This window comes from Dermacentor silvarum, chromosome 3 (assembly GCF_013339745.2).
Source record: "Dermacentor silvarum isolate Dsil-2018 chromosome 3, BIME_Dsil_1.4, whole genome shotgun sequence".
NCBI classification, from domain to species: domain Eukaryota; kingdom Metazoa; phylum Arthropoda; class Arachnida; order Ixodida; family Ixodidae; genus Dermacentor; species Dermacentor silvarum.
In genome coordinates, this window is record NC_051156.1 from 49,761,372 (window position 1) to 49,774,736 (window position 13,365).

General features: G+C 44.8%; 1 protein-coding gene across 1 annotated transcript in view; it reads right to left on the reverse strand.

Moving 5' to 3' along the window:
- Positions 1–13,365, reverse strand: part of LOC119445418 (venom metalloproteinase antarease-like TtrivMP_A) — a 429,115-nt gene that overhangs the window by 31,464 nt on the left and 384,286 nt on the right. Inside the window, exons 9-12 of the mRNA XM_049663280.1 lie at positions 12,933–13,057; positions 12,736–12,785; positions 11,330–11,438; positions 11,120–11,251 (exon numbers count right to left, since the gene is read on the reverse strand). Coding sequence (XP_049519237.1) covers positions 11,120–11,251; positions 11,330–11,438; positions 12,736–12,785; positions 12,933–13,057 — 416 coding nt within the window. The remainder of the gene's footprint in view (positions 1–11,119; positions 11,252–11,329; positions 11,439–12,735; positions 12,786–12,932; positions 13,058–13,365) is intronic.

Below are 13,365 nucleotides of genomic sequence, written 5' to 3' on the forward strand. Positions count from 1 at the left end.
CTGTGCCTAAGCTTGGCACGACCGAGTGCAAGCTTGCCCGCTTTTTTAGGGGCGAAGCTCCTTATGGCGGCACCCGTTCCGTCCCCGTAGTAGTAGTAGTAGTAGTGTGTAACCAGTCTGAGAAAAATGAGAAAAAAATTCCGAAGTTGTGTCCGTAGCGCGGAATCGAACCAGGGACCCCTCGCTTCCGAGCACGCGGCGTCAGCCCACTACGCCACGAAGCGGACATGGACAAACGCACCACGATGGCTATAAATACCCAACATTAACGAAAGGCCGCGTTTCTAGCGCGTTTCTAACGCGTTTGTGCTAGCGGGTTACGGCCCGTGTAAGAAGCTGCTGTAAGACGCTGTGGCCTCTCCACCTTACCTTCAACGCGTTTCGAACGCGCTGCCCAAAGCGGTGGCAAGTCAAGTTCAAGTCGAGGAGCGTTTACGAATACGGGGGGTATACTCTCTCAGCAGTCATGTGATGGCGTCGGCAAACGCGGTGCACGTTCCGGCATGTGTAAATGGCTGCGTAAGACGCTGTGGCCGCTCCCCCTTACTAGAGAGTACTGCACGTTTCTAACGCGTTTGTGCTAGCGTCCCCTTAAGCGGGAGATCCGATGATTCCCTCCGGAGCTTCGCCCACTCATCATCATTCACCTCGTGGATCTGCTGTCATTTTTTATTGCGATAGCAATTATATGGACACTCCAAAGCAGATTTCTGCCGTCGGCGTCGCCGTCGCCGTCGCCGTGAGGTTCCCTATGACGTCAATGGAGATGAAAACGTCGCCGCGCGCCGCCGAACGCTGTATGTGCGAGTGAAAGGGCGCGAGGGACGCGCGCTTTCACGGGGAGTGAACGCACGGCGGATAACAAACGCGCGTTCTGTGCCGTGCTCCCTTAAGGGCTGCAGAAGTAGGCGTCTCTTTCCTCCTTTACAATCACCATATATGTAGAGCAAACGCGCCTTCTTCTGACGCACGAAAGGCCGTGGGGGGGGGGGGGGGGGAGGGGACGTTTAGCTGCGGCACCAAGTACCTATTTATATGAGAGGCTCCGGCAACAGTCACCAACGCCGCACGCATTTTGTGCGAACGTGGGCAAAACGCCGACGGCGTCGACAACAGTTCTGCGTGTTGCCGGTGCTGCTGCATGTCCAAGTTTATACAGCTGATAAAGCTACTATCATTACTCCGTATAGCTCTCTACAAATTTGCTATCGCAATTGATGCTTCGCCTTTCAGGTGAAACTGCGACAACTTTTTTTTTTACTTGCCTTGCACTTTGTTGTATGTACACTCTTCTTTTCACAACTGTTCCCTTATTCATCGTGTGCGTTTTTTTACTATATTCCCCTGCAGTTTTATTGCCTTTTTTTAATTTTTGATATATGCGTGGACCAGCACTCAGATCCTAGGGTTGTTTCTGGGCACATTAAATAAACTTGCTTGATTGTTTGATTGATTGATGAATTGATTGATTGTATTACACTCTTCTTGTCAAGTTTGTTCTTTTTATAAATTTGATGCTCACTTATGTTCGTCTGCTGTTTCTTTTCTGTTTTAATGTATGCGTGCACCAGCACTCAGACCTCATGTTTGTACCTGGGCAGGTAAATAAATGCTTGATTGATTCATTCATTGATTTAGCGATTGATTGATTTATTAATTGTTTAATTGATCGATTGATTACAAGTTTTTACCCTGCATCAGATCTCAGACACTAAGGTTGCTCCTGGGCACGTTAAATAAATATGTTTGACTGTTTCCTGATACTTATTACATTTGAAGACACGCTCCTTTTGACGCGCACATGAACAGGTTGCTTGAAAAGGTTACGCAATTTATTTATTTTTTGGCCCCCTCGGGGAATTGCGGTTCGAGAGCTTAATAGCTCAGTTACAGCAATCAGTTGAGGATATTAAATCGACACAAGAATGCTTGCTTCAGAATTCGCCTAAGATTCGCCTCCAGGATTTGACGCTAACGTGCACACACACAAAAAAACACCGCATATCCACGGGGTGAATGATGATGAGTGGGCGAAGCTCCGGAGGGAATCATCGGTAAACCGTGAATCTTCCGTGTAATTCGCCCAGTCTCGCCGCACTAAATCGAACGATTGACTTCCACCAATGACACGCGCCATATGTGACGTCATTCCTATTTTATAACAGCGCCCTTCATTATAATTGCACCATCTCCCGCTTAAGGGGACGCTAGCACAAACGCGTTAGAAACGTGCAGTACTTTAAGGGGAAGAGGCCACAGCGTCTTACGCAGCCGTTTACACATGCCGGAACGTGCACCGCGTTTGCCGACGCCATCAGCGTTTATGAATACGGGGGTAAGGCGGAGAGGCCACGGCGTCTTACACCAGCTTCTTGCACGGGCCGTAACGCGCTAGCACAAACGCGTTAGAAACGCGCAGTCTTTCATTAATGTTGGGTATTTATTGCCATCTAGTTGCGTCCGTCCATGTGCGCTTCGTGGCGTAGTGGTTAGCGCCACGCGTTCAGAAGCGAGGGGTCCCTGGTTCGATTCCGCTACGGCCACAACTCTCGGAATTTTTTTTCTCATAAAAGTAGACGTGGCTACCTACAACGACAACTACTACTACAGAGGAGGGACAGACCCACACCCTAAGGAGCTTCGCCCCTAAAAAAATGTTACGGAGATCGCACGAACCGCGGCGATCGGTGCATGTGAAGCGTTGTTGAACCGGGATGATAAAACGGTGCGACACAATAGGAGAGGCGCCGTGGACTCTGAACGCGTGTGCAGCCATCTTTAGCTACTGCGATAGACCTTGCGGAAACGCGACAAAGTATTGCTATCAACCACGACAGCTAAATCTTCTTACAACTTGAAAAATAATTATTATAAAGTATAAAGTCCCAATCCAGTCCAAGTCCTTTAATTACACAGCGATGGCTCGAGATCCCTGATTATTGAGAGGAATGCTGGGGGTTATAAACCGGCACCAACTAGATTGCGAGTCCACTGGGTACAGCGAAGTGGACTTCTGTGAAAAAGTGCTCTGGGTCAGCCGGGACGAATTAAAGTTTCAGTAAACACGGATTCCCAATCGAAGACTTCTTTGTCTTCTCGAAATTTAGGATTGTGGTTCAGAAAATATGGTCGTTAATGAATTACAGCGTGGCTGCGTGGGCGTTAGTTCTTTTTATTGATGTTTTTCCCATTTCCAGACAGCAGAACGCATGAATTCACATTTATAACTAAATTGGTTAGACTCACTACATCAACGCGCTACCTTGCACCAGGAGCGCTATTCGGCAAGGAAATCAGCAGCCACGCGGAACGTTCGGAGACGCACGGAAAGAAAACTTTGCTTTATTACAGTGAATGTTCGTACTTATTTTGCACGTTGCCTTCTTTGAGAAGATCCAATACCACAACTTATTTACTCGTAATCATACAACGCATAGAGCCTCACTGTTCTGCATCTATAAATGGGCTGGGCGCGGTGCGACAAAGTCTCAGGGGAGAATTTGGTGAGCGACTTGTCATCAAGAATTTGTCAGGGAATCTGGTGAAGTACGCGCTCGGCGGGAAACTTCGGCAAATGCTTCATCACTCTTGCGTCAGCGCATGGGCCACACTGCGCATCACCGCACTCTCTATCAGGTTACGTAGCACGCTTTTTCTGACATCGTCCTTTAAGGTTGTTTCATAGACAGGTTTGTTGCTCACAAAGAGATGGGCAAGCTTCCTATCTTACTGCGTTAGAATGATGAGCGTCAAAGTGGAAAGAGGTGTATGTGTGTATTGGGCATGTATACACACAGACACTAATGAAGCATACCGAAACAGAAGTCGGAAAACATCAGAGGCAGGGAGGGGACCGAAGAGCGGAATAAAGAAGCTAGAAATGGTTACATGACGCTTGTTTGATCTATTGGATATGTGCAGGCTTATTGCATATTTAATAGCCGCCGACAAGTGACCGAAGATGTGGGTGCCTTTTTTCGGAGAGGAGTACCACAACGGAGTGGTATTCAAAGGCTACCAAGTCCAGGAGGATTCTCCGGTTGCCTCCCTTTCGACACAACAAATGGTGAGCTCCTTTTGTAGAGCTTCCGTATCACCCGAAGAGCTTGGTAAACGAGGTTCGGCGAAGGTGAATATCCCAGTGGACCTGTTTAACCAGCTGGTAATCGGATGATCATTTGGTCGTGCAGCTTCATAAGAATTCTTCGGGCCCTTAGCGATGCAACAGCACCAATTTTTGCAACAGGCTGCCATACAGGAAAGTTTCCCATCTGCTTTACGCCACAAGAGAAACCATCCAGTTGAAATATTACGGCCTGAAACTTTCGACGGGTCTTGTGATAACCCAGAAGGATGAATCACGTCTGATGAAGCCACACCGAAATACAGCTGTCTGATTAGGATGCGACAATTCATTAGTGGTGTAGCGATAAAGTGGCATGAGTTACGTTTCTTAGAGCATGTTTGCGAACCTTGGTGCATGTGGAAAGAGACCATACTTTGTACATTCGAAACAAAGTATGCAGCGATGGGACAAGGCGCTGTTTTACTGCCTTAGCTCTGGTTGCCGGCTTCATTACTTTCTTGAGAAGCAGCGACTACTTCAACTTCCTGAACCACAGTTGCCACAGTTGGCTTAGCGCTTGTAATTCACGGTCTCCGAAGATATTTGCGACGGCATGCACAAATAAACGGCGGCATGCAATGTATACGTAGACTACATCATTGTATACTGTAAGAGTGAGCAGCAACGTGAACACCTTGCGCATGTTCTCACGGCCTTTTCCAAAGCCATGCTAAAGGAAACTTCAAGAAGAGCGAGTTCTTCATAAACAAAGTCAGTTCTTTGGGTTGAGTATTGGATGGAACCGCTAAGAATACCAAAGAAGAGTCCGTGGCGCCCATCTCTAAGCTCGTGAAGCCATCTGACTTCCATTCACTTCGCTTGTTTTTGGAAATAGCCGGCCATTTCAGGAGCATTTATTGGAGACTATGCTATGAAGACATGGTGCTTAACAAGGTTGACGCAAAAAGATGTGCCTTTTCAATGTACCGAAAATCGAGTGCGAGCAACTTGACGTGCATGGTCGGCACGTGCAATGGTCTCTTGAGCATATTCAGTGGGTGGGCACCCAGAAGAAGGCACCAGGGTGTCCATAGGCAATGTAGGGTTGCGACCGTATAAGAGGAAGAACGGCGAATAGCCAGTGGTCTCATGCTTGGAAGTGTTGTACGCGAATGTCACAAACGGTAGTGCAACGTCCCAGTCGTGGTGGTCGGCAGACACATACATGGCCAACATGTCAGTAAGGGTGCGGTTCAGGCGTTCTGTCAAGCCATTCGTCTGTGGATGGTAGGCTGTAGTCAGTTTATGTTGCGTCGCGCAGGATCTTAGAATGTCATCGATCACCCTGGACAGGAACTGTCTCCCACGGTCAGTGAGCAGTTGCCGAGGAGCTCCGTGCTGGAGGATGACGTTATGCAGCAAGAAGTCGGCAACGTCGGTGGCACAGCTAGTGGGAAGTGCACGCGTAATGGCAAACCGCGTCGCATAATCTGTGGCAACGGCGATCCACTTGTTCCCAGAGGTGGATAGGGAAAACGGACCAAGTAAATCGAGACCGACGCGGTGAAAAGGCTCGTAAGGAATGTCCAGAGGCTGAAGATGTCCTGCAGGCGGCAGAGTCAACTTTTTTCGGCGCTGACAAAGGTCGCAGGATGTGCTTAACAAGGTTGACGCAAAAAGATGTGCCTTTTCAATGTACCGAAGAGTGCAATTATGCGCACGAAGAGCTGGTACAGATAATTTCTTCACACTCTGTGCTTTGCCTTCGGGATTTTGCGTTAGTATTTCAACTAAATACAAAGGCGTCAAATTATGGAACGGGAGCGGTTCTGTATGAACAAAACTCTACCCAGGAAATCAATGAGCAGCCTCGCTTGTTAGGTTACTGCAGTTACACTTTCACCAAGACGGAAGTAAACTACAGAACAACTGAGAAAGAAGCTGTTGCTTTCCTAAAGACCATTCGCTACTTCCGCTCTTACTTAGAAGGAACAAAATTCAAGCTTTGTACTGATAATGAAGCACTGACACAGCTTTTGAAGTTGGCGGAACTTAAGAGAAAAACTGTACGCTGGTTGAACGAGCTTCAGAATTTTGACTTTAAAGTCGTCATCGCCCGGGAGCTTCCATGAAACACACAGACGCTATGTCGAGGTTGGCGGTCACGCCTGTTTCAGTTCACCAAGAAGCAATAAACTTTGGGAAGGAACTGAAGCACTCCACCCAACAATGACCGGGAAAGTTGCAGCCCTTCCCACACTCGTGTCCATAATCTTGTATATCTACCATAATAGCCCTCATTCAGGTGGGCATGCTGGGTTTTAGAGACCCTACATGTTGCCCACGAATCGATTTACATTAGCAGACATGATACATGACGCGAAGAAGTATGGGAAATCATGTCGCGAATGTCACCTAAATAAGGTGAAATTCAAACAAGCAACTCAACAACTGAACAAATGACATTGCCGAAATCTTCAAAGACAGCATTCGAAGTTGTCCACCCAAACTACGACGAACTCCGTAAGAAGTCGGAAGGCGTGAAGAAAACGCAAGCGTCTCTTGTGTGCGTAATTGAGCGCACAACGATGGTAGCAGCAAAGCCAGGAAGAGAGAATGCCAACAGCGTGATCGCATTGCTTAACCGCAAAATGTTTGACTATGCGAAAGTTTTGGTACGGAGTAATGGTCCAGCCTTTCGAAGCCATAAACTGCCGTAATGAGCACAACGACGTGGAGCAACACTGATATTATTGCCCCGTACCATCCTGCGGCTAATGGATAGGCGGAAAGAACTATTCGGTACCTGATAGAGTACAGAAGCATGCACCGAATTTTCCCGGGAGGATGGAAGTGCTGGCTTGAAGCAGCGGCATCTCATCCTAACTGATCGCACATGACTGGTCTAGGATGTACACCACTCTTTGTTGCTACTGGAAAACCAACTTGTCGTCCCGCTGTTGTATCCTTTGGAGTCGACAAGATGGCACAGCTTGCAGAAGCAAGGAGGACAGAAAACAGCCAAGCGAAAAAACCGCGAGAGAATGAAAAAAAAAAACTTCGATAAGACGGAAAATACAACGCTACAAAGTATGCGCTTGCATAGCCAATGTGTTTAAGTACCACCGTAGGAGGGATGAAGAGAAAAAGGGGGGAGAGTGAAGCGGGCGAAAAAAAAGACCAGTAAAGAAGTTAGAAATGCCGACGGGACGCTTGTTCGATCTATTTGATATGTTCGGGCGTCTTCTTTCTGGAGTTTTACGTGCCAAAACCAGTTCTCATGATGAGGAACGCCGTAGTGGAGGGCTCTGGATTAATTTTGGCCACCAGGGGTTCTTTAGCGCACATTACAACGCAAGCACACAGACGTTTTTTCGCCTCCATCGAAATGCGGCCGCCGCGGGCGGGATTCGATCTCGCGGTCTCGTGCTCAGCAGCGAAACGCCTTCAAATATGTTCTGGTTTACTTCATATATATATATACAGTTCAACTGACGGTTGGCTGCTCCCGGCCCCATCACATTTCGCTCCATATGCCCGCCTATAATCCCCAGTTTTCCTCCGCAGCCTATCGAACTTTCACAAATCAATTTCGCCGGTTATTGCGCAGAAAATAGTATCATTCATTTATTTTTCTTAGTTTATTCGTAACTTATTTCAATATAATTACAATCATTATTTTGTGGTCTCTTCTAAAAAGGAATGTAGTAGACTGGCACACACAGTGAAATATACCACAGTTCCAATAGCAATTGTGATAACTTACAAGAACCTCTAACGAATGGCCAATACAACTATGAGTACTATAAATACATAGATACCTTAGAAAACGATAACCTCAGTGGACACAAATTTTGCTAGCAAAATATAATAATAGTGAAATCTACTAACAAGAAGATGTAAACATTGTTAAAATGAAATTGTAGGAGGGAAGGCACCGATAGTGCAACGTGGGTTATGAAGAACGCCGTGATGGAGGGCGCTGGATTAATTCCTATACCCTCGGGCTTTACGTACACGAAATGCACCGTTACACTAGCGTTACTGTGTTCCTCCTCCATCGGAAAGCAGTAGAAGTCGCCGGAAATCTAAAACATCACCTCGCTCTCAGCACCGAAACATCATAATCACTGAGATACCGCGGCTGGGTAAACATTGTTATACAGTGGTATTATAGCGCGAGAAAAAAAAAAGCCGGCAGATTCCACGCCCTGTGGGCATCGATGTTATGCGAACAGTCGGGGAGCCTACCAAGGTAACGAAACGACCATGAGAGCACCAAGACGTAGGCAACTCTTTCATGGCCTACATGACACGCATGTCATGACATTCATGCCATTAGTTCTCAGGAGTTCCTTTAGCTACACCTAAGAGAACTTAAGGCGAAAGCCATAGTCATATTCATGACTATGACTTCGACCATCAACCTTTAGCGTTTTCCTTCACTTAGTACCCACGACCGAACCCATTTCAGTTGTTTTTGAGTGTTAATCTTTTTTCGCGGAGTCATTGTCATTTTTTCTCACTCATGGTCATGACCATGACTTCTATCATCATCCTTAAGTGATTTCTTCACTTAGTACACCCATCAGAACCCATTTCAATGGCTTTGCAGTGTTTATCGTTTTTTGCTCGCTCATTGTATTTTTGCTGAGTCCTGCTCATGACTATAATCTCTACCATCATCATTTAGTGTTTCCTTCACTTAGTGCCCACGTCCGAATTCATTCCAGTGGTCTTTCAGTGTTAATCTTTTTTCGCTGAGCCATTGACATTTTTGCTCAGCCATGGTCATGACTATCATCCTTTAGCGTTTCCTTCGCTTTGTACCCCCATCAGAACCCATTTCAGATGTTTTTGAGTGTTATCTTTTTCGGTGGGTCATTGTCATGACCTCCATAACACGCATGTCATGGCATTTATGTCATGACCTATCCTTTATGTTCGTCATACACGCCTGTCATACTATACCAATTTTGGTACCTACCAATTTGACGAAATGGCAATGAGAGCCCCAAGACGTAGGCGGCTGTTTCATGACCTACATGACACGCATGTCATGACATATCATTTCTGTTCGCCATATACTCTTGTCACAGTAGACCAATTTCGGTGCACACTAAGTTAACGTAACGACCATGAGAGCACAAAGACGTAGGCGGCTAGAGAGATAGATAGATAGATACTGTCAAAGTAGCAAATGTTCGCCGAGAAATGCATCGCATTTAAAAAAAGAACGCATTATACCAGGTCAATTCATGGGGGGGGGGGGGGGGGCGACCACGTCAAAACAGAATATCAGTAAATGATTACTGCTACAAAAAAGGTTGTTCATCATCGCAAACGCGCCATTCCACGCACATACATCTGAACTATTTTTGAAGTTTGATATCATTTGTCTACCAAGTTTATATGAAATTAACCGTGCCCTTCAATACCAGAGGTATATGAGGTATAACAATGAAGCGTTCTTCGGATTGCGCAACCTAACAGATCAGAAGATATATCCTGCAACATCAGAGAAAGAAAGAGATGACTGCTGCCACTCTCCCGTAGAAAATATGGATCAAAATGTTTGACCAATCGCTTCCCATCCTTATTAAATAAACAACATAAAACGTTGTGGAGGTAACTGATATTACTATGAAAACGATACTAGACTACCTATTTCAAACTGAGTAATTATTTTCATACCGTTCCTTTGGCTATGGGAAGTCACTACTTACTTCCATTATTTACTGCTTTTGCGCTTTAACAACATACAAGAATACTAGTGCTTGTATGCAATTGCTCGTGTGTACCTCAACAAGAAATATTTTTTAACTTTTTTTTACCATATGTAACATTTTCGCATATAGGATGTAACCTACAAGACATACATAGACACCATTATTTCCTGTCTTTGTTTTCGTAGGTTAATGGAATATATTATGATATTTTTTTACCTTCAGCAAAGGAAACAATGATGTATGTCTTATATACTGTATATGCATACATGTCATTTGCACTGACTAAACACACTGCTTTGTAACACTTATTGTACATTTGACCTTACAGATTTTTCTACTCTGTCATTGATTGAACACTGCACACACTAAAGTGTACAAACTTTATTTTATTATGTCCCCGCTGTCATGACTAGGGGCAAGAACCTTGTCAAGCTGCAAACAAGCAGCTTTTAGTTCTTGTCCCAGCGTTGAAATTTGTAATTGAATGAATGCGAAATAAAGATTGAAATAAAGGTTGATTAAGGTCTCTTAGGCGTCGCTAAAGGGACTCCGGGGGACTCAAGACCTGAATGTCGTGACATGCGTGTCATGTAGGACATGAAGCAGCAGCCGACGTCTTGATGCTCTCATGGTCGTTTCGTTAACTTGGTAGGCAACATATGCTTCGGCAACACACTGCTTCGCATAACATCGATTCCCACAGGGTGTAGAGTCTGCCGGCTTTTTTGTTATGTAGTCGAATCGTATATTTCGCGATTTCGCATGCAAGTAATGTCCGGCTCTCTGAATTATCCAGCTCAAAGACTAGAGTTATGTCATCTAAAACCGGCGATTTTGTTAAAATTCCGGCAAACTAAAATATTAACACCCCATATGAGGTCATTTGAAACAACAGGATGCATCAAAGCTTTGCTAGAGAGGCAAATTAGCGTTTCAAATCGTTCTGTGACCACCCCACCATCAGGTAATTTTTAAAACCCTGTTTGGCGTATCAATAATTTTTTTTTGGTATCAAATCAACCTGTTTGCGAAGCAGTCACACCTAAATGGCTGACGTGGAATTATCACTTATGAGTTACGCGTCTTTGTAGTTAGAATGATCAAGATGAGATTTCACGGTTTACAAGGCGTAGGTCTCCGCTGATGACTCACAGGAAACAAAATTCGCATAGCTGCGGTGCTCGCTATCTCGAATTTTATGAAGTTTTTAATGTTGTTCTTGATTATTACATAATGAAGGCCGTATTCAAACTTTTTGACTGCCTTATCTCTAGTTAAAGCGTTCTTGTCCTTACGAGTTAGAAAATCAAATGTATGAGCTTACTGTACAGTTTTTCGTATTTCTTCTTCACTACAAGTTGAAAGACGGTATTTTTTTGTGCCTCCGTCGAGATAGCTCATGAGATATCCTTCCGACCAAGGGCACTTTGGCGTCTTGTCATGCGGCGATCCCAGTCTGCGTTGTGGAAGAAAAATTATGTATTTTTCTACGAAAAAGAAATCTTTTTCTCATTCGTTAGTGAAAGTAACTTACATATGTGCGAGTTCGTGAGCCATTGTTCTCACTCCAGAATAGGAAGTTGGTATATCTTCGCCCATTCCGACACGGTACCTACGGCACACTTCACTCCTATATGCCAGGCCTGATGAGAATGAAAGAAACAATTTATAATAAAGGAAAGCATTTTCGGAGTCACGTAACTGGTATACGTAAGAAACTTCTTAAATTACAATCTAAAGCTTCAGTGAAAGACGAATGCCAGGAGCTAGGGGTCAAAATAAACAGAAATCCATTTGTTTCTTCTTTGAAGAAGTTGGAGTATGAGTGTGAAGCTGTAAATGTCGACACGGGCTGCTGGTATAGGGCGATATACCGAGATGATCTATTTAAATAAATACAGATTTTCAAATTATTATTAAACTTTGCGCCTACTCTCTAACGAGTGTACACATATTTAATGCGGGACTGTCAGTCTTAGTGACTTTCAGTGAATGGGGCTGGACGATCGTGGGTGCTATAAACATTATATTTGCAAGCGTGAGCGACAGCCTTCTTAATTTGCGGTTTTCTCTGACCATCATATACTTATCTGGGAACATTGCCTCTCAGAAAAGCCAGAAGTCGTTCTACTGCGGCAAAACCCTAGTTAATCGTACAAGACGGTTCGACATTTTATTCCGTGGTTGTGGTGCGAAGAAATTAGCACGAAAAATACCTGATATTAAAGTAGCTACGGTACGGCAGATTTAGCACAAGGCCATTATCGAGTCGCACATTTTTTGTGAGCTGATAATATTTTAGTGAAAAGATGCCTATGTGAATGCCACGTTTGTCGATGTACGAACTAAGAGGCAGCACGAATCAAGTGTGTACTCATACATCATATTCAGCAGAATAAATATGTGAAAATTAGCGTCCTCAATTTGCCCAACACATTATGAGGAACACGGCAGTGCTGGAGCTCGGTATTAATTATACCTTCTGGTGGCCCTTAACGTGTAGTTAACACCAAGTACAGCCCAGTTCTTGCATTCCATCTCCTTCGGTAAGCGCCTGTCGCGACCGGGAATCGAACCAGCTCGAAGGCGACACGGCGATAACTGAGGCAAGAAATGGCTATGTGCGAAGCCTGCGCCATCTGGTTATAGTGTGCGAACCAAACGTTCAAAAGCGTCTAATTTACTGGGTTTCGAGGTAAGGGAGCATTGACAAGTCCTAAATTTTTTAGTTCGTAAAATATACTCAAATTATTTGTTACGCGACAGCGCAATCATTGGCCCTAATAAAATGGTAGTGGCATGACACCTTGCAGACGCAACCCTCAATAATAGATTGCGGCAAACAGCAAGCCCTCATCACCCAGCGCTCTTTAGGACATTACCATGCAGGAAAATAAAACGGGCGGTAACATGCTCTACATTAAACGCACTTCGACTTACCTGTTATTCCTGTAGACATTCTTCCTTGCTCAAATTCGATCATGTCGAGGCTGCAGGAAGATTTCAAATTTTTATCGGATAGTTTTACATCAGAATATCCCACTATGAGTGTATGGACGATAAATACGAAATCGGCAGCCCTTAACCTGAGCGCTCCGTTTCGCTAAGACAGGCACAAATATGTGCGTTTTGCTTACCCAGTTGCAAAATATACCAGGTCAGGATTCCCTGGCAACTTCCCTTCCTTGACATATTTTCCCAATCCGTCCAATGTCGGCTCCGACTCAACTGTGCCTTTGCCAACTTTCGAAAAACTGTCGTTCTGTTGGAAAAGACAGCCGAGTGCCTTAGGATAGGTGCACACGAACAATGTTCTTTCTCGATCCTACGATATTACTTCACCGTTTTTTTCGGATCGCTCAAAAGTGCGACAGTTTCTGATAATGCAATATTCAAGGTAATGTGTGTTGTAAACTAGATGCCGGAAGCGAACACATACGACAAAACGGGTGACAACTTCCATATAATTTCATTTAAAAAAAGACAATGTTTTATGCAAAGTCAACACATCTTGTTTTTCAACTTCCGTGTGGCCGTCTTTGGCCGTATATGCCTAAGAATTCTCACAGT